General features: G+C 40.6%; 1 protein-coding gene across 14 annotated transcripts in view; it reads left to right on the top strand.

Moving 5' to 3' along the window:
* Positions 1 to 22,159, top strand: part of PTPRK (protein tyrosine phosphatase receptor type K) — a 341,149-nt gene that overhangs the window by 293,201 nt on the left and 25,789 nt on the right. For 3 of the 14 annotated variants that reach the window (XM_081856121.1, XM_081856120.1, XM_081856112.1), the window contains exons 14-17: positions 210 to 348; positions 14,242 to 14,402; positions 16,846 to 16,881; positions 20,812 to 20,823. In XM_081856121.1, coding sequence (XP_081712247.1) covers positions 210 to 348; positions 14,242 to 14,402; positions 16,846 to 16,881; positions 20,812 to 20,823 — 348 coding nt within the window. Of the gene's footprint in view, positions 1 to 209; positions 349 to 1,591; positions 1,634 to 6,974; positions 7,005 to 14,241; positions 14,403 to 16,845; positions 16,882 to 20,811; positions 20,824 to 22,159 lie in introns of all 14 variants that reach the window. The other 11 variants (XM_081856113.1, XM_081856125.1, XM_081856124.1 and 8 more) reach the window with 8 other exon arrangements.

Genomic DNA, 22,159 nt, shown 5'->3' with positions numbered 1-22,159 from the left:
CTTCAATAAAGCTGGAAGCCTATCCATCAGATTTTCAAGTGGAAGATAGCAGGATTCAGTTCCCTTTCTTCAAAGCAGCTGATCAGTTAGCTTTTTAAAAGTGATCCTTGTGTGTGGCCCAGGTTAACATTCTGGGACTCCTTTTGATTGGGGCCATGATCTTCTCTGATCCGAGGAATTCAAATAACTTTTATTTCTTTTTCTCTCAGCAGCAGCAACAGAAGAACCAGAGGTAATTCCTGACCCAGCTAAGCAGACGGATCGTGTTGTGAAAATAGCAGGGATAAGTGCAGGAATTCTGGTCTTCATTCTCCTCCTCCTCCTTGTCATATTAATTGTCAAAAAAAGGTAGGTATCGTAAATTTTTCTTTCCATTCAGTGTTGTCAAGTAATCTAAAAGATCTTTTTTTTCACAGGACATTTCATGAAAACCTTTGTCAGGGACTACATTCTTATTCTGTAACCAAGGCATATTGCAGAGTAGGGAACTAATATTTTAGAGTAAAAAGCAAACTTTCTGAAAAGTCCAAGGCTATTAAATGTATACAGTCAATGGCATGTACAAAACATCGATGTAACTGAAATAATTGTTTCTTATTTACCTACTATCCTATTTCATAAGGTTTAAGGCAATAATGGTCTTTGCATTGGCGCTAACGAGTCTGCTGTATCTAGCCAGAATGTCTTAGAAAAGATTGTATGAATTATGTCACCTTCATTACCACCTTTGAAAATAATAGAAGGCAATAGTTAAAATCACATTACATCACCATATTTTTTCCATTGAGTTATAAGTACACAAACCTTCAAGTGCGAAAGTGTATTGGCAGGAGTCTGAACAAAAACACTTTTTTTTCTTAGTAATCTCCAAAGGCATGAGAAAAAAATCAATAGCGCCATCTTCTGGAATAATAAAGAACTCAGGCAAAAAGGAATGATTGTAAAACTTCGCAGGGAATGGCTTAAATGTTTCTTTTTAAATAACATTGAACTTTTAAATGAAATATGATTAACTTTGTTAATCTGGCATAAACTTGCATAATCATCATCAATGGTCTAATAAGAAATGACCTCATCCCTCTTTTCCTGCATTTTTTCCCCCTTTCAATCCCTTTTGGATGCACAAACCTCAACATTTCAGAGTAAAACAGTTTGGAGATACGAAACTGCTTCTACTGAGTCAGTTTGTTCTTCTATCTCGCCCCAGCACTGATCTCTCTGAGAGGGCACAGGTCTTCAAGGTCTCAGACAGATTTCCTCCCCACCCAACCTGCAGTTCCTTAACTAGAGATGCTTGAAAATGAACCTGTGCTTTACCACTAACTATGGGCTGCTTTGGTTCAAAAAAATTGTGCATTGCGAAGAGTTTTCTCTTTTTCACAATTAAAAAACTCCGCGAGGTACAATTTTTTTGAAAGTACTTAGCACAAGGATAAATTTGTTTCTCTGTCATGTTGAAATGAAATAATTTTTCTATCCATTTTAAGTAGGAAAAAAAAATTAGAATTGTACCTGAAAGTCATATGTGTCTAAATGGTTTCCATTAGATTTTTTTTTTAATTTTTTGCCTTTTTACAATTACCCCCTGGAGATATATAACATGGAGAAGAAACGTCTGCATTAGAAACCTTAGGTATGCTTATAGTGTTCTGTGTTAGTTAGATACATATGTGATTTTCCCAACAGTGCTTTCACTTTTTCTTTTCCTGTTGTGTACCTCTGTGCTTAAGAATAAACATAATACTGTAGGGCAATTCATATTAAAATGGCAAAAAGCCCGACTTTATTAGGCATTCATGCAAACTAAGGTGCTGATTTTTAAAGTCCCAATCTCTGCTCAATCTAAAAATAATTTATTGTTAGGGTTGCAAAGATATTTCAGTGGGGAATGTCCTTAGAATGTAATTTAGCATACAACTTCCCTTCAGGATTTGACGCTTACCTACTACCTTGTCATATTAGGGGCAGGTATCTCATTATCATTTGTACGCATAGTAATGTGCCTATAGCTATCTGATAGGCTATTCCTACACCCACAGCAATTTCAGCATCTTCATATTGGTCCTCTCTCGCCCTTCCCATGCTTCCCCCATACTCTGGAAATGCACACTGAGAGGGTTGTTATTTATATGACATAAACATTAGGAGAGGGCAAAACATGGGGCACGTGGACCCAGATTTACATTTTTAAAAACTGTGATCCTATGCACATTTGGATAGCAGTGTGACTTGTTTCCAAGTAGACATGCACAGTATTGCAGTGTAAGTGACCCATGGATTTATATTATAATCTCAAGTTTCTTTAAACGAAATATATTTCTAGATCTAATAGTTTAAAAAATCGGCCTATATGCATGGGCTCAGTTGCTGGCACATAAGATGGAGGGATGTGTTACACAGGGTATTAAAAAGAATCAGGCTCACAGCTTTCCCTAGTTGGCATGGCATAGGGACTTCCCGAAGACTGGCTTGGGGATTGATTGCAGAGTTCTTTGGGGAACTTCTGTTTGCCCAGCCTGTTCTACAGGTCCTCATGCCAGAATTCTCCAGAACTCTGGTTGAATTTCAGTAGCTATCCATTTCAGTGCACTTGTTTTGTGTTTCAAGTGGGAAGAAGCCTCAAAACTGTTATGGAATGCCATGTGTTGAAATCACAGTCTGTCAGCAACTGTAATTTCAAATCCCATTTTTCCAGGGTGGGTGTCCTCATACACACACGTGCAAACACGTATTTCCGCATCTGAGGATAACTGTTGACAACACTATCAAAACTGTAGTTTCATCACCTGCTCAAGTTCACAGAAGTGAATTTAGATCTATTGAACCTTATTTTTATGACATTTTCATACATATGTGCCACAATGCCTAAGTGTTTACCCAACTTGTTCATGCTGCAACATGAACACTGATTTAATTGGGTAGTCTTCCTGTTTGCCTGCAATTGATCCCTGGTCATTGAAGAGAGTGTTTCATACATATCCTGCATCTATGGGTTCACAGAAGTGAATTTAAATATATCTGATATTGAATACACAGCTGTATTCTATAGGTTTTAAACTAAGATTATTGCATTTGTTGGTAAATTAGCCTCATCAATTTAAACCCATTTCAAAAAATAAAATAAAAAGGCCACCCGACCCTAAAACTGGTACATGATGTAAGTGATACCTGGTATTACAGCTGCAGGTGGTGCGTAACATGGTAACCTCCTATCCTATTCCATATTCAAAATAGGCAAGAAATTAACTTAGTTGTTGAGACTTCACTGGTTGGACATTTTTCAATATGACAACTTAATCAGGTGTCTCCTCTAATACTTAACATCATTTCATAGAATCATAGAATCATAGAGTTGGAAGAGACCACAAGGGCCTTCGAGTCCAACCCCCTGCCAAGCAGGAAACACCATCAGAGTACTCCTGACATATGGTTGTCAAGCCTCTGCTTAAAGACCTCCAAAGAAGGAGACTCCACCACACTCCTTGGCAGCAAATTCCACTGTCAAACAGCTCTTACTGTCAGGAAGTTCTTCCTCATGTTTAGGTGGAATCTTCTTTCTTGTAGTTTGGAACCATTGCTCCGTGTCCGCTTCTCTGGAGCAGCAGAAAACAACCTTTCTCCCTCCTCTATGTGACATCCTTTTATATATTTGAACATGGCTATCATATCACCCCTTAACCTCCTCTTCTCCAGGCTAAACATGCCCAGCTCCCTTAGCCATTCCTCATAAGGCATCATTTCCAGGCCTTTGACCATTTTGGTTGCCCTCCTCTGGACACGTTCCAGTTTGTCAGTGTCCTTATTGAACTGTGGTGCCCAGAACTGGACACAGTACTCCAGGTGAGGTCTGACCAGAGCAGAATATAGTGGCACTATTACTTCCCTTGATCTAGATGCTATACTCCTATTGATGCAGCCCAGAATTGCATTGGCTTTTTTAGCTGCCGCATCACACTGTTGGCTCATGTCAAGCTTGTGGTCAACCAAGACTCCTAGATCCTTTTCACATGTACTGCTCTCAAGCCAGGTGTCACCCATCTTGTATTTGTGCCTCTCATTTTTTTTGCCCAAGTGCAATACTTTACATTTCTCCCTGTTAAAATTCATCTTGTTTGTTTGGGCCCAGTTCTCTAATCTGTCAAGGTCGTTTTGAAGTGTGATCCTGTCCTCTGGGGTGTTAGCCACCCCTCCCAGTTTGGTGTCATCTGCAAATTTGATCAGGATGCACTTGAGTCCATCATCCAAGTCGTTGATAAAGATGATGAATAAGACCGGGCCCAAGACAGAACCCTGTGGCACCCCACTAGTCACTCTTCTCCAGGATGAAGAGGAACCATTGATGAGCACCCTTTGGGTTCAGTCAGTCAGCCAGTTACAAATCCACTGAGTGGTAGCATAGTCAAGTCCGCATTTTACCAGCTTCTTTACGAGAATATCATGGGGCACCTTGTCAAATGCCTTGCTGAAATCAAGGTAGACTACATCCACTGCGTTCCCTTCATCTACCAGGCTTGTAATTCTGTCAAAAAACGAGATCAGGTTAGTCTGACATGACTTATTTTTCAGAAATCCATGCTGACTATTGGTGATCACAGCATTCCTTTCTAGGTGCTCACAGACTGTTTGCTTAATGATCTGCTCCAGAATCTTCCCTGGTATTGATGTCAGACTGACAATACCATTTGTTCCCTTTCTTCTTGTTTCCCACAATAGAAGTGGGCAATATTACATGTGAGCCTTTGGGCAAGCACCATTGAGGGTATTTCCTTAATCTTTGTTAATGCAGTACATTCAGAAAAGCCTAATGCAACTATATTGAAATATATTAGAGCTGGCTTAAAGGACATTCACATGGCTATTTTTTGGCACGGTGTTTGGACATTAAAATGGTCTAGCTCATCTTAAAGTTAGGCTCGTACATTATGCATGCCAAATGAAATCCCCTTGGCTCTGGATGTTGGGAACTTCCCCATCAACACACACACACACACACACACACAGAGAGAGAGAGAGAGAGAGAGAGAGAGAGAGCGCTGCAGAAAGTTTATTGAGACTCACAGTAAAGAGGATTCACAGCCTAGTCTACTGTTCATCTGAGCTTTTTGCCTAGATTGTTGGTAATTTCCCACTAATCCTCCTCCTTCCCAACTCAAGGGGTAAACTGGTTTGCAAAGGAGATAGATTAAGCACAGAAAAGCAAGTTCCAAATTTATCTGCACGTTTGAGAGCAAAATTCTCAGCAGGCAGAACTAGGTTGATCTCATGTGCCTAAACATAATAGGTATCTTGACTCAGAGGCTTATAACCAGCCCAGACCCATACCCCACCGAAAGCAGAGGGGGGAACCTGTGGTATTCCAGATGTTGCTCAATAACTCCCATCATACTTGACCACTGACCATGCTGGCTGGGGTTGATGGCCTCAGGGTTCCTCACATCTGACAAAAAGCCTATGCTATAAGTGTGGTATACCATTTGTCTGAATTGTGTGGGAACCTTTCTGCCCACTGTGACTTTATGTCTTATTCAATCAAGATTTGTAAGCTTTTCTAGAAAAGTAATATTGAGTCCATATGAATTACCAGCATATGCACCCTTTCTCATCTTATGGTAGTTTCAGCCCATCAGTCCCCTTAATCATGTGAAACTATTGTCATTCCCATTGACTCAGTGGGACAAAACTGGAATTCCCTGAAGCCCTTTATGTTAACAAGGTTTCTAAAGTAATCTATCCTCCTGACTTCTATTTTTACTAAATGGTTTTTTTCTAGTATACACCACCACACTGTAAACACAATGGAATTAGACTGAATATGCTTTAAGTTTTAATCTTAAGCGCTTGTACTAGGTGCTATAAATATAACCATTCTGTACATACATATTAGTGATTCCATCATGTGGTATCCCTTTTGATACTTGGACGTTATTAACACTTTTAGGAAGATCAGTATGTAGTATCAAAACATACCTGCTAATTTCACATTGGTTTAATTACTCTTACGCATTGAAACAGATTTCCAAATTTGATTTATTGGGGGGGAAATCTGAATGGTAAGCAGTTTTGTATGATTTCATGAATCAGAAGTGTCTTATGCTTTGCCTGATCATTTTGTACAAACTGATTTGAAGCTGAAGTAGATGAAACTCTATTAGCTGTTATAGAGTTTTACAAAGTAATCAAACTGCATAAGAAAAGGGATACTGCATCTCTTAAATAGCAAATAACTTTTTTTTAACCATTGTTGAAATATTTCCAAATGTACCTCATTTCTTTCCATTTGTGTACTTTTTTTAAGCTAAGCATGTGTGTATCAACATTTTCATTTTTAAGATTTAGAAGAAGCAGCAGCAGCAGAAGCTGTGTGTGTGTGTGTGTGTGTGTGTGTGTGTGTGTGTGTGTGTGTGTGTGTTCCTTAGTATACATGCACATCTACTGCAAAAATGACAGCATAGACCTATTATCTATATAGGATGTTCCCCCCAAAAAACCTGCTTACACCTGTATACTTGTAAGCAGCCATCTTAGTTGTTTGTTAACACAGCTCTGCCAGTTTGTAACTGAAAGTTAGATAAAAAGGAAAGGGAACAATTGAGAGCACATGACCTGTACACACCTGTTCTGTATGTCATGACATTTAGGTAGTTATCAGTCATCACATTTATGCTGAACTGCATGAAAATACATAACCCATTTAATTTCCTCCCCCCCCCCCCGCAATAAATGAAGTGTCAGCATGTCATTTTTCTCCAGCAATCTCTTTCTAATACCGAAATCATTTTTATATGCTAACGTATTTTTTTTAATTGCATGGCACCGTAAGGCTAATCAGTGCATGAGCAAGTTTGTAATGCTAACCAATAAAACATGATTTTTTTAAAAAAACGCACATTTCTCTGCTTTATTGAATGTGACCGAGTCACGCTTTTCATTCACCATTGCTTCTCTTTTTCCACTGTCTGTGATTTGCTTGCCAGGAGGAGCTACTATTCTTACTCCTACTACCTGTAAGTAGAAATGGGTGACTTACTTCTTTACGTGTATTGAAGATGCAGTATCCCTTTTCAAAAAAAAAAAAAAAAAGGGACAAAAAGTATTAATACTTTGCTACATTTTTCCATATAATTTTGATTTTCTTTTTTTTAGGAGCTAAACATTTTCTAAGGCTTTTTGCTTTTATTTTTAAAGGGATATTGTATTCTAAATGAATGTAGAAACATTATTTCTATATATCTATTTGTTTCTTTCAGTTTCACTACAATTTAATTTTCATTCTAAAATCAAGTTTGGGCTTCTTTCTAGGTTCATGTAATGTGATGTGATAGGTAGTTTTCTTCATCAAGCAGTGAACCGGGCTCAGCTCTAATCTGAGGCAGAGTGAAGTCCCCCACTTCAGGGGAAGAAATGACAGGGAATGTACACTGTTTCTCACAGCACCCACCACCCAGAAAGAAAAAAGTAGCTAGGCTAAACTTTAGGATGGTGCTAGAGTGTGAGTCTGTTTTAAACTCCACTTCTGACACGATGTGTTGTGTCTGTAAATGACCTCAAACACAAAGGGCTCTTGAGAAACCTGCCCAACCAGATCCATTTGTGCAGATCCCTTACACACAAAGGTGGCGCTCATGTGTTGGTGTTCTTTTACAAAATAAAAATGTGTAAAATGTGCAGTGGTTAAAGGAAGCTGATGCAGTAATGGGGGTGGAACTAAAAGGGTTCCCCAGTGTACGTGATGCTGACCTACATGTGAGCAATACATATACTAGTCAGGAGCCCCACATGAAGTAAAAGTGATGCACGTTGTCCACCATCACCCAGCCAGATGAGGGCACAATGGTGGGTGGGTGGGACAGCAGCTGGCCTCTTGTCAAGTAACAAAAAGACATGAGCCCTTCAAGGCTTCTGTTCATTTTGACTCTTCCACCAAAACCACCTAATTATCATTGAGAAAGTTGAAGAAGGCTTCTGGGCTCCTTCTCCTACCCTGTTCTTCTCCTCACAGTGGGGGAGATGTGATCCAGCAGCTGTTTGAAAGTGATATTTCCTCTGAGCTTGCAATGTTACGCTTTCTTTGAAGCGTTTAAGTGCTTGATCTCTCTTACTCTCGGGGAACAGACCTGTCAACAAGATCTATGCCTATCTTGTATGTTGCACATGGGGTGCTTTAAACGGTAGCAACAGTCAGAATGGTTTGTAGAAGCATAGACAAAGTTTGAAGCAGCCTAATGCAGGGTTAAAAAAGCTACTAATTCAAAACAAGCTGCCATATAATATATGTACAGGCCTGCACTTGAACACAGCTGCCCTTCAGTAAATCTGAATCATATATTAAATGGACAGGGTTTTGAAATATCAATTTAAAAAAAAAAAAAAAAACCCACTTGATTTTAAACAAAAGTTACCTAAGCTGCTGTAGCCTGACTTTGTTATCCTTGAGTTTACTATGACAAATTGCAATTCCCTTGTTAAATAACAGGACAACCAGAAGTAATTAAGCTATGCAATTTTCACAAAATAATAGAGTATCTCTACTCCCTCCCTTCTTACTTAGCCAACTGCATAGGCTGATGGAGGTGAACGCTGTGGTGGTTAACAATGTCTATCTACTCTCGGCAGCCCCCAATACAAATTGCTGATTGTTCCCAAAACAACAGATTGCATGGCCTGAGCTAGAGCACCAAAGCTATAAGGAGCTGATGGCTGCTAGCAATAATAATAATAATAATAATAATAATAATAATAATAATTTTTATACCCCACCCTCCCCAGCCAAGGGGGCTCAGAGCGGCTTACAAGTAATAATAAAAACAAGTTGAATGATTACAACTTAAAAACAAAATTAAAATACAACATTAAAATATTGAAACATTAAAATATTAAATGTAGCCTCATCGCAGGAGGAGAAGGAAAAGAAAAAAGAAAGAGAGGGAGGGAGGGAGGGAATCAAATTGGCTCCAAGCCAAAGGCCAGGCGGAACAACTCTGTCTTACAGGCCCTGCGGAAAGAAATCAGATCCTGCAGGGCCCTGGTCTCATGAGGCAGAGCGTTCCACCAGGCCGGAGCCAGTGTTGACAAGGCCCTGGCTCTGGTTGAAGCTAATCTAACTTCCAATACAGATGTGTCCACAGATTAAATATTTTTACAAATCATTAGCTCTGATTTGGAGCAATGATCACATGCACATAACACTTGATACCAGTTAAGACTACGGTTAGCCCAAACACAAGTTGTGGGACTGGCATAGGAAAGAGAGTTACTAAGAGAAAAGAGTGGTAGTGCTTTTAATGCATGCACCCAACAAAAATCATCCACTCCACTTCCCAGTGTATTTCATCCACTCCACTTCCCAGTGTATTTCATTCACTCCACTTCCCAGTGGGGAGGAGTTGCGGTGGACCGCGTGGCCACCCACTCCCCACAGGGGGCGGGGGACCTTGTCCCCCATTGCCTGGGGGATCCCGGCCACATCAGAGCCCGGCCAGCCAAACCGCTGGCCGGGGGGGGGCGTGGCTGGGGCCGTTTAAACAGAGGAGCGAGCCAGAGGACTCTCCCTTTGCTTGCTTCCTCAATTTTGCCCAATAACATAAACCTAATATCCGTGTCCTTGTGTGAGTTATTTCCGACGAGGGGGTGGCTACGGGGTCTCGACACGCAACTGTTGCACTATCTGTTTGCTTGCTGCTGACACTCTTTGGAGCTCAGTGCATAGAAGTACTTAATATGTCCTCTAAGTTTGGTATCTATAGATCACAGCACCACAGCCTTTTCAGGGAAATTAACTTTTTCACGGTTACCTACTTAGCTACTTGCAAAGCTTTAAGTACTGTTGACTTTTTAGCTTGTCTTAACCAGAAACCCAGCTGCAGTCTTCACTATCTGAAAGACTATCCTGAAGGGTTTTTATGAAGTCTTATAAGAAGTGGTGCTTCAAAAATGGGTTTTGTGAAATGAAGAGATGGGACTGGTTATCCCCCCCTTTCTTTCCTTCCTTCCTTCCTTCCTTCCTTCCTTCCTAAATGTGGCATTAAGGCTGGAAGACTGAGAGCTTTAGTATATAGGTGAGAAAAAGCCACCTGAACTATAAAAGCCTTGACTAGTATGATGGGATTGAAGATCAGCAATAACTCTCCTATATTTTTAGTTCTTGCTATCCCATTTTTACACATGTAAAAGTTCTTGACAGCTACAATTCTAAATATAGTCACTGGTAATTTTGAGGGGGAAGTGTATGTTGAGAACTCTGTAAACAGGTTCATGGAGGACCTGCAAATCCATGCATGAAACACAATCACAAACTGATTTTATGCCACGTCTGCTGTAAATATATAATGAGATGATAGCTGAATATTGACAATTGCTTCACAAGCAACTGAAGGAACACCCACCACCACCATCTCATGTCTTTGTTCCCCCACTCTGGAACAAAGACACAATACTTTAAAAAGATTTAACTATGGGTGACTATTTATTAAACTTGTAGAGGTTTGCCCTGAGCATTTAATTTTTCACCACTCTTAACTATACTCGAATAGTGCAGGCTTCCAGTTGTTAAAGGTAAAAACTAGGAAGGCACTCTGCCCAATTTGAGATAGGCAGTGAGGAGCTCCAAGTTAACTAAATGATACGTGCTTTTGTTTGTTTGTTCTTAAACAATATGCCAAGGAAACACCTGCCATTTACCTCCCACCCTGCTGAACAGTCTTGGATAGAATGAAGTGTCATAACTCAAGGGTAACCCTCTTGCCAAAGCGCCTTAAGCCAGGGAGCAGTAGCAGGATATTTTGTTAGCAGCCCCTCACCATGAAAATGCACCAAGGTGCTCCTCCACTTACCACAAGAGGAAGTTTACTTGTGCATGGCACCCCTCACGCCACTTGCCAACTAGAAAGTTTCTCAGGCCTTGTTCAACTCCCTCAAAAACAAATCACAATGCTGCCTTTAAAGACAAGCTTGCCGCCCCACCAGATTGGTCCAGCCAGCATCACACAGTTGGCTCAACCCCTTACCATGCTTCTTCATGGCATAGAAGTGAGGCAAACAGACCCCCATCCTGCTGCTGCACTTGTTTACTGAGTGGATGTAGTGTAAATTTAGCCAAGGAACAGCTGTGTTGGGTTGACCCAGAGCAGTTCTCGACTTGCATATTTATTTAACAATTTTTGCTTTCTTGTTTATATATTCATCCAACTACTTCCCCCCCCCCCCAGAAGACTCAGAGCAGTTTCCCAACCAGTTACACAGCCAATTAGCGTCAATAATCTTACCACATAGGGCATTCCAGAAAAATTCACTGGGTGGAAAAGTACCTCCAAATTATTTCCCAGTCAAGTTATGTCTTTATTACAAATTATCACTATTTATAAGGCGCTGGCCTTGGAAAATGCAGCCACAGCAACTGACACCCAACTCTTTCAATATTTCTCAGAAAGTGAAGCAAGAATGCCCAGGAGAAAGAATAGTCAGGCCAAGAATCTTAGTAGATGTTTCTGCTTCAGCCTTATTGTGGTAAAGTAGCAAAGGCTTAGCAGCACTAAAAAACAACAACACCTCTAGCGTGGAAGCAGTCTAGGTCTACATGTGACCAAGCACATGAGGGCTATGTTACTGAATTTGAGCAGAGACTTGTCAGCGCCAAGAATCTGAATGGATCCATATCTTGTTAGCTGTAACTGCATTTTCTCAATAGTATGAGAAGAGTGTCTTTGAGTAAGTCCGGAGGACATTTTCTTCTTCACCAAATCTAGACATCCCTTACAAGGTGGATTTTTTCTTAAGGAGCATGACTTCTAAGCAAGAACATGTATGCACATTTTAAAGATGTCTGTTACTTATCCATTAATATTCCAGAAATACGGTACCTTTCTCAGCTGTTCCTTAAATTACAACTGTGTCTCCCATTGAGAACATTGTAATATACGTTTCATACACACATACTCAATACATAGTATACCAACATGTTATTAATATGCAGTATATATTATGATAAACTATCCTGAAGACACTTTATTTGGGATTTCACAGTTCGAAATAAACAATTGTCCTGAAAGCAGGAGTACTGATGCAATTTGTGTTTAACTGCAAATTGAGTGCTCTGTGTGCTTAATTAACACAGGTGGTGTTTTGTGGTGCTTTATCTGTAAAAAACCACCAGTGGTTTTACAAATATTTGTGTACTAATTAGGGTAATCTAATGCAGTTGCTTGTACCTTAAGGATTCAGCCCCACCCAGTGAACATCTAGCTTCTCCCTCTGCATATGATAGTGAATGTACAAATGGGAAGGATATCAGCCATATAGGAATTCCTTTGCATGCAGTTTGGATCCTGTGAGATTCAGTGAACATTGTGAGTTTCTGGGAGACTGTGTGAACAGCACAGAATTCTGCTTTAAAAAGTATAAGCACAGAAGTCAAAATATTGTTCCCCCATTTGCCACACTTCAGGGTGATGGTAGGGAACCTAATTTGTCCTCCCAGGTCTCAAAACTTAGCTCACCATAGGGTTTGGGGCAAACCATGCTTGCCTGTCCTGTGAGTAAAGTTATATGATGTCAGGGAAGGGATGATTCAAGCTGCAGCTGCAGCTGTAAAAGAAAAAATAGGAATACAGTGGGTGCTCTCATACTTTCTTTGTGACCAAAATTTGGCATTTTTAAAAATATTGCATCTTTTCCCATTGTTCTGCAGGGGCGGAGGCAGGAGGATGCGGCAGGTGTGGTTTTCCCCGCGTGTCACCACTGAGGAGGGTGACAAAATGCTGGGCGGCACTTAACACAGGGCCTGCAGTGTGCCCGAGCCACACATCTCTCCTGAGAGAGATGTGGTGGCTTGGGCACATGCAGGCTCCGTGCTGCCCAAACGGTCAGCCTCCTGCCTCCCCCCCACCCCCCAGCTGTAGGGCGGCTGAGTGGGAGAAGGCAGGCAGACTCCGGAGGCCCCATGGTGCACCCCGCCCATATGGGCGGCTTCCTTCACCGCTGATGGTAACAGAAATAATTCTTTCAGCTGTGGCTTAAATGCAAGCCTGTACTGTACTGGGCTTGAAATTTAAATGGCTTGATGTCATAAGACATCAGGTGATGGATAGATGGGAAGCCTACTTCTGGATCAAGGGCTGGATCCAGTTCCTCGCTTCTGGTGCAGGAGAACAGCTTGCGCCTTCATTATATACCTTTAGGCACCAGGCAAAACCCTACCTCCTCAGCCAGGCCTTTGGCTAATTAACATCCTATACCCTTTAAAATATGTTTGGTCGGGAGGGGAGGTTATTGGGTTTTTTGGGGGGCGGTTCTTATTTTATTTTGTTATATTTGTATTGGTATGTTGTGAACTGCCCTGGGGTCTATGGATGAAGCGCAGTGTACAGATTGATTGATTGATTGATTGATTGATTCAAAGGTGATCTGTGAGATGTAATCCTAACATGAACAGAACTATCTTCCTTTTGTTGTGCTGCATACCTTTGCCAATCTAAGCAATTGAATGATAGATGTGGTAGAAAAACCAGAAAAATGAATTCTCTGACTACAAATCAAAACATAGGTCAAAGATCGTTTGATATAATTATGCTGTTTATTTGTATAAAGGTTAAATTAAAATGGACTATTGTTTCCAATTTGAGTATTTTGGCATAATTGCATGGAAAAACAGCAATTAAAGGGAGAGAAGAATATGAATTTGTAAACAAAAACATTTCTACACGATAAATATTATCTCACAACAAGAAATAAAAAAAATAATGGCATGGATACAAGTTTGGATCACTGCAGTGTGTAAATTTGTCCTGTAAACTCATAAGAGTAGCTTCATCATTGGCAGTAGCAAGTTGGAAGCACAAGTGCTTAATGTTTCCAATGCTTGCACTGTTCTTGACAGGCTCCTTGTGAATCTAAAGCTGAACTCTCAATTCTACCCACTTGAAAGCAAGTCCCAACTGAAATATTTCCAACTTATTTCTGAGTTGATGTGGTTAGGATCAGGCTGCAGGTTACTAAAGATGAAAAGTGCCCAAGTTGAATACCCTTCCTGTGCAAGTTCCTTTCCAGACATTACGACGGCAACTCATCATCTGAAACTGCAAGGCACTTGAACATTTTCGTGGTTGTGGGTACCAGAGCGTCTAAAGCTGCTCTTAAGTTTGAGAGATTCTTTCACTTTGGTACTGTTACATGTTATTGATCACCAGATGGAAAAATTATGATGACTTTCATTTTTTTGCTTTTTGCTTTTGGCTTTTGGCTGGGCAGCAAACTTGCTAAGAAACGCAAAGATGCAATGGGAAACGCCAGGCAAGAAATGACCCATATGGTGAACGCAATGGATAGGAGTTACGCTGATCAAAGCACGCTTCATGCAGAGGACCCTCTCTCAGTCACCTTTATGGATTCCCATAACTTCAGTCCCAGATGTAAGTACAGTAGTGGCAGAGCTTAAATGGTCGTTGTAACTGAAGCTGGCAACTTGCTTTGTTTCTGTGTTTAGGTGCTCTGTAGAGGTGCTGTTACATTTACACTAAATAAATTAATTTAGTGAGACACTTGAACTACAGTGGTACCTCGGGTTACATATGCTTCAGGTTACATATGCTTCAAGTTACACACTCTGCTAACCCAGAAATAGTGCTTCAGGTTAAGAACTTTGCTTCAGGATAAGAACAGAAATTGGGCCCTGTCGGCGCAACAGCAGCAGGAGGCCCCATTAGATAAAGTGGTGCTTCAGATTAAGAACAGTTTCAGGTTAAGTACGGACCTCCGGAATGAATTAAGTACTTAACCTGAGGTACCACTGTATGCAACAGTCACACCCAACCCCAATTTTGGGTGATGGCCCTCCTCCAGCCACTCCCAGTAGCAGTACAGCCGTAGCTTGGATCTCAAATGCTTTGACTTCCAAACAAATCGACTCCCAGAAGTTGAAATTGAAACCCGGAAGTGAGTGCTCCAGTTTCTGAACGATTTTCAGAAGCCAAATGGCTTCTGCGGCTTCTAATTGGCTGCAGGACGGTCCTTGGTTTTCAAATGGTTCCAGGAGTTGAACAGACTCCCAGAACGCATTCTGTTCGAGAACCAAGGTACGACTGTATTGGTTCAGGAAGATCCCTCTCAGGCCAAACCTCCAGACAGTATTTTTGGCAGGCGTGGTTGGCTGCAGGGTATTGAGAACTTCCCATCAATGATCTATACACTGTAAAAATGTAGTATCATGTGACAGCCCTCTAAGACATTCAGAGTACATTGTTGACTTAGCTGGTCCCTTTCCTAACTAGTGTACTATCTGGCTCAGAGATTGCTGCAAGCTGTTTGGGACAAAAAACATGGATTATGAGACTAGGTACCTTTTTGCCCAGCCTAGTTATTTCTACCATTTTCTAGGTGCTCATGTAATAGCAAGCATGATGGTAGCATTCTTAAGAAAAGAGCATATGTTGTCCCTTCTTTCCTTAGCCAAGATAAATCAATTAACTCTCTCAGTGCGTTGCTGTGCCCTGTTCTAGTGATAGTCCATATGTCAAATTTTCCACTTGAAGGGTGGGTTAAAGACACTATGGGGGATTCAATTTGAGAGGGGTGGTAAGTGCTCATGGTAGATTACCTCTTCTCCTCAGTCTCAGGTTTGTACCTTAAAATATCTTTTTTCCTTCCCTACTGGAACAATTTGTTCCATTAGTTCCTGCAAGTGTGGGAGAAAGACCCTGCAGGAGCCCAATCCAAGCATGAGGGAGAAGATCTCCTTCTCCACAGGTCTTCCACAGGAGGGTGGCCTTCTCCCTCACCGTTGAATTTGGCTTCCACTCTTCTCTCTAAAATGGGGTGAGCTCCCGTTGCTTGGTCCCTGCTCCTGCCAACCTAGCAGTTCGAAGGCATGTCAAGTGCAAGTAGATAAATAGGTACCGCTCCGGCGGGAAGGTAAACGGCGTTTCCGTGCGCTGCTCTGGTTCACCAGAAGCGGCTTAGTCATGCTGGCCACATAACCCAGAAGCTGTACGCCGGCTCCCTCAGCCTATAGAGCGAGATGAGCACCACAACCCCAGAGTCGGCTACGACTGGACCTAATGGTCAGGGGTCCCTTTACCTTTTAATGCAATGGAAGGCCAATTTTAAGACATTTGTAGGGCTTAAGCAGTTGGTTTGGGATGCCAAAGCCTCCACAGTCTTTGGCTGTTCCCAAAGAAAGCTAATTATCAGCCAGTGAAATCGGAAATTCTTTTGCTTAGAAATAATTTGGAAGTGTTAAAAAGCTCACTTTTCCTTTAAAGTGAGTGTTTATGAGCCCATGGAGTTCTTTCCCATGCCTGCCTTGGGAGAAAGGCTCCAAGATCCCTAAAAGGAACAGTATGTAAATTAGGCTTAATATGCCATAATTTACTAAGAGTGTAGTGTGAAAGTAAGGTGTCCACTTGCTGATTTAAGTACTTGTGATGTTTCACTTTTCTTTCATCAGAGAATTTGCTGATGAATGTTTCAATCAAGGGCATTTCAGCTACGCCCTGTGAAAAACACAGGGTGCATTTAGGCTAGAACTGAGTTTCTAATAGCTGCAATTGCTTCCTAACTGTTCAATTAGCTGTTGGCAGCTGCACTGGCAAAACTACCTGAGAGTTTACTCTGTGGCTGTCAAGCAGCAAATGCTTAGAAGATAGCCTAATTGGGTCGTAGTGGATAATTTTGTGCATTTATGGCATTGTGTAAAATGCAAACATTGCTTTCAACAAAGCAGACTGTGTGTTCTCTGTTTCACTAATAGACACTGCTATGTGACTTTATAAAATTATCTATGTTTCTTTATTGATAAAACAAAAAATACACCAATTGAAGGTAATGTATTTCTTCACGAGCTTTGTTTTCCTGCAGTGCCCAATGATCCACTTGTGCCGACTGCTGTGTTAGGTGAGGACCTAGTCCATAATCTCTTCCTTCATGGATTTCATCTCCTTGCATGGTTTATAACTCCTGTCAACCAATATATTTACTGGGTGTCTAAACAACTTGTTTCAGACTGAAAATATAAGCCTGCTGTTGGCAGAACATTCGGGTGTACTCATTTTCCTCAGGCAGCATCAAACAGTCAAGAGAAATGAACGGCCTTCCTGGGCTTGAAATGTGCACTGGAAGCTGGTTTCTCCCTCACTTTGGGAGGCTAATTGTTGGTTTTCACAGCTTAATTGGTGGTTGCTTCAGTGATATTTTTGTTTTCAAAGCTGACCTTGCTTTACAGTGGTGGTTTCACATATTCAACCTGATATGGTAGTGTGATTATGGATGCTTCCAAAAAGGCATTTATTGTAGGATCAGTGCTACTCATGTATGGAGGTTTCTTTCAGTGTCCACACAATGTGTCAGCATCAAAATGCCAGTCTATATACCCCCCCCCCCGCATCTAATCCCCATTTCCCCTTGCCAACACCAAAATCCAATGTGGGTTTTTTTAAAAAAAGAGTAGCGACCAGTTTGCAGCAAGTGACTTTTTAGCCATATTATGCTCCCGTCTGGAAGCACCCTATATCACTGATCTTCTGCAGAATAATATTTGCTTTTAAAACTAAAAACTGGCATTGAAATAATAACCAATTGATACCTCAAAGTTTGTTTCGAAGCACCACCGCTGCAAGCTACTGGGGAAACTAGAGCACAAAGAGGGAGGATTCTGAAACCAATATTAAAGATCGGAAAGGGACTTTTCAGGAGACAAGACTAAATAGAAAATGAGTATTCAGCTTCTATTGTTTAGAGTTGCATTCCCCAAAGGAGACAGTCCTTAGCTTTAAGGGTGCTGTTGAGTCCCACTTTCGAGATGCATATTTCCCATTTGTACCACTCTGTGACACAGACAGTCGGTTAACTAGCTTCCTTCTTAGAAAATATATTACCTTGTGGCAGTTTTCCATGCCCTGGTTAGATTACTATACAATACTTTACATGAGGCTGCATTTGAAGGCTGGTTGGGCTGTTAACAGTGACATCCGGAAACAAGCACATCCTGTTCTTTACTAGCTACCAATTTGTTTCCGCATACAATTTGAAGGGCTGACTTTGACCATAAAGCTATAGACAGCCTAGGGCCTGGCATCTGAAGAACCATCTTCTTCTGTATGAACTTACCTAATTGTTGAGATCATCATAGGAATCCCACTTCTAGTGCACCCATGTTCTTTAAATGTGGTGGGTGTCCATCAGCGACAGGGCCTTGCAAGTGGCACCTCATCTGTACAATTTTCACCGCTTGTGTGTGTTTTCCCATCCATGTTTTGAATGGCTTAAGAAGTATGACTGGTGCTTTTACATAGCTCTCAATTTTTCTTATTTACTTACTTGTTGGGCATTTTCAATAATATTGGAATCTCCCTGGGAGATTTTATATTGAAGGGTGAGGTAGAAATGTTTTAGAGAGAAAAGGGTCTATCAAATATCCCGGTCCCAAGTAATTTCGGGTTTTATAAGTCAAAGCCCGCAACTGGCAGTGCATCGAGAAACACAATGTGTTCAAATCTGTGCAGTTCAATTGAACCAATGGAAGTTTGAAATTATCTACAAAGGAAATTTCATTAAAATGCACAGAGGTAATCTAACCTAGATGTTATAAGAGCCTAGATAGGAGAAGAAAAGACTAAGGAGAGAACCCGATACAAGTTTGGAGTGAAGTCCCTAAGATGGTTGGATGGCACCTTGTACGCCTCATTTTGGCAACTCCTGCAGCCAAGCTGGTGCCAAAAGTATTGCTCTGCTTTGATTTGGACCACATCAGCGATGCTGAGGGGTGGGGGGAGTCTTTCTTTCTGGGCAGCCCAGGACCTCCATACACACTGCCCAGGCTTGCACCTCAGAGAATTCGCTTTGGTGCTGCTAATGCAGCCCTTTGACTTCACCCCCAGAGGCGCACTCCATTTTCCTTCAAGACAGACGAATGCAAACAATAATAGATGGGAGGGACTACAGCCGTAGCACTTTGCGTCACAAGTGCTACTTGAACAAGGAGTGTCAGGTCCAGATTTAATGGCACCCTCAGCCTGCCCGTGCACTTCCCACAGAGTAGGCCAAAGGCTATCAAATCATCAGTAGTACTGCATTGTTGTTAAGGATGAGGCCTAACAAACTCAGTCCAGACGTTACCAGATCCAGAAACCCATTCAACATTTCTTTTGCCATTCCCAGTCCATATCTGCAGACAGCTTAATCCTGAAGCCTAATGAGCATGTGATTCAAGATAGAGTCCTATGGAACCTACCTGACAGGTAGCAGCAACCATTAAAATATTGTCTCCCAGTCTCCCATACAGTAATCCAGAAGGATATCTTAGTTGAATCAAAGGCCAGCATTTGTTTTATCCATAAATCAACCAGTAGTACAACCAAATGAACTCAAGTGCTAAATGCTGGCCAGAAACTGCATTGAAATGGATCCAAATTCAAATGGAAACTGATGCATACCCAAAAAGCTTATCACCGTATAGTGACCGCCTCAAATTCCCACACCCTTTGCCATATTGAATTCAAGCATCCCCCTCCCCAAAATACATGGCAGTTTGGGGGCTTTGGAACATGATTTTATAACATGAGGAATAAAAAATTTAGATGTCCGTGTCTCAGGCCCTTTGGAACTTGTTATAACTTTCTGAGCTAAAAGAGTTAGGCAAGAATCTAAAAAACCATTTTAGCTGTTATCTAAGGTTAGAGCACATCCCATGGGACTTTGAACTACAGATTCCCTTGCCATATCACAAACTGTTTTTTAAAATACCCCCGTTTTTGTTTTTAAAAAGCAGCTTACAATGTGGCACAGGAAGTGGTGTTTGAGAACTACACTTCCCTGTTTATCTTAGGTGGATGGAGCTAGTTCATTGTACATATTACATTTTTATCTTGCCCTTATGATAAGGAGCTTAGGTTGGCTTCCATGGTTCCCTTTCCCCTTTATTCTTTAAAAAACTTTGTGGAGTAGGCTGGGAATTTGCCCAAGGCCATCCTATGGGCTTCATGACTGGGTAGGGATTTGAAATCAGGTCTACTATACTATAATAGTAGCCCCAACTCAGGGTTCCATAGCTGGTCAGGTATATGGATGTGGGTCTCCTATGCACACATTCAGCATTGTGTCAAATGTCCCATGCTTTTTCTTCAGCCATTTAGTAATGATTTGATTACAGCTTTAAATTATAATTAACATATCTAAATAATTGCTAATTTTAAATTTGCTGATTGGGTGCTGTTTTCCTAATCCTTTTCATCAAGAGGCTCTTGCTGCCATGTACTCACTAAACAAGTATATTTGATGTGACATTAGAGCTATCAAAACCTCCAACTGAGTTAGGTGAAACAAATCTTTTGACATGCAAAGGTTAATCTGTTCGAATTTTAGTGAGACAGGCAGCTGTGAAGAGCAACCCCAGGGCAAAACTGAAAGGCGGCCTGACAGTTTCAGCATGCATTCACATCACAGTGTGGCTTGTTGTTTGTTGTTCATTGACAAATATTATTTACGTGAGGCAAAATGTCTTAGTTGGAGTTCATGAGAGCTTGTATTTATGTTAGAGATTTGATACCATTGCTCATTCTTCCTTTTTTTATATTTGACATTTCATTTCATTTCATACATACATACAAAAAAATGGCTTTGTAATATGTGCATGTCTGTGGTGATTAAAATGGCACAAAGTTGTTTAGATTTCTTTATGATTCCAAAATTGTAGAAGCTATTTTAGTTACCATTGTTACAAAGCTTCTACCGCTTTTAAGCTTAAGCTTTGACTGTTTTCTAACATAAAAAAAGTTTTCGAATGTCTCAAAATTTATTTGCTTTTTTTAATGCTTCAATGGGCTACAGTCCCTATAACTGGTAAGTATTTGAGGAGACAAGGGTGAGTGTGTTGAGATGTCACACTGAACCATAGAACACATAGCCATAAAACATAGTTTCAAGTTAGCTTATTTCAAACAAAACATAATTAACATTAACCAGGGTTTTAGCTGTTCAAACAACATGCGTTACTGTTCAGAATCAACCTATTACTAAACAAAAGCTTCTAAACTAATTCTCCTCAGAAGAGGTAAACTGGGATTGCACAAGTCTAAGCCTTGCATAGGCTGATCCCCATCCTGTGGAACTATGCTTTATAGTATATTGTGTGAATGTTGGCTGGGTAAACGAGGTGATTTATATTACAAGATATATGGTATAATGAATGAAATACTATCTTTAATATGACTTTGATTTGTCATTCACAGTGTTACTCAGTTTAATGAAGCACACGATGATTCAAATTAAAACCCCATGAGATCATTTAAGGAGTGGGGTTATTTACTTTAATATAATAACATGATTGCTTTTATGGTACTTAAAAATGACTTTGGATTTGATCTTTGTTGGACTTTGATATGTGTCTGTTTTGAAATAGGATCCCTCTTTGTTCAGTTCAAATGTTTCTTGTTGGTGGAGTCAGATCAGTGTGGAAGAAGTAAATTCCTAAAATTCAGATTTGGAATGCAAGTAATCTGCTACCAAATTGGAAGCTTCTGTGTTCTGTCCAGCATCTTGTACAAGATTGGTTTAAAATAAATGTGAAATAGTTGTAGAAGATGACTAATGGCAAAGCTCTGCCATACAATATAGTCACACATGTGTTTCTTTTTCATGTATTTCCCAGGTGTATTTCCCAGGTGTATTTCCCAGGTGTTGGCTGGGGCAACTGTGGCTGGCAAGCAGCTGGATAGGGCTCTATTATGCTAGACAAGTGGATTCTTATAGTCATTCTGAAGCTGTCAAACCCAAGTTTAATTTGAAAATATACCTATGTCAGTGGAGTGGGATTTCAGTTGAAGGAGTTGATGTGTTTGAAAATGTGAAGGGCCTTTAGCTGTATCTGATTGTACTGATTCTAACATCAGAGTGTCATTTTATGCTGTGTGCACTAGGTACTCTGATTGTCATTAACCTTTATTTGTTAATGTATATTTTTCTCTAAAACAATCTGTGTTGCTTAACTAAGTAACTATGTTAGAATATAATGCAAAATTGGCATAGCTGGATCAGATCAGGGTAGCAAGGTGGATTTTCCAGAAAATTTTGAACAGGGGTAGCTTGTATAGGGAAATTTTAAGTTTACACTGAATTTTTTTCTGATGTCCCAGAGAGTGGGGTAATTTGACATGCTTATTTTACATGTTTATCATAA

Source organism: Podarcis erhardii, assembly GCF_964252035.2.
Source record: "Podarcis erhardii genome assembly, chromosome: 3".
NCBI lineage: Eukaryota > Metazoa > Chordata > Lepidosauria > Squamata > Lacertidae > Podarcis > Podarcis erhardii.
Note: the sequence above shows the minus strand (reverse complement) of the source record. Positions and strands in the feature narration are given on the sequence as shown.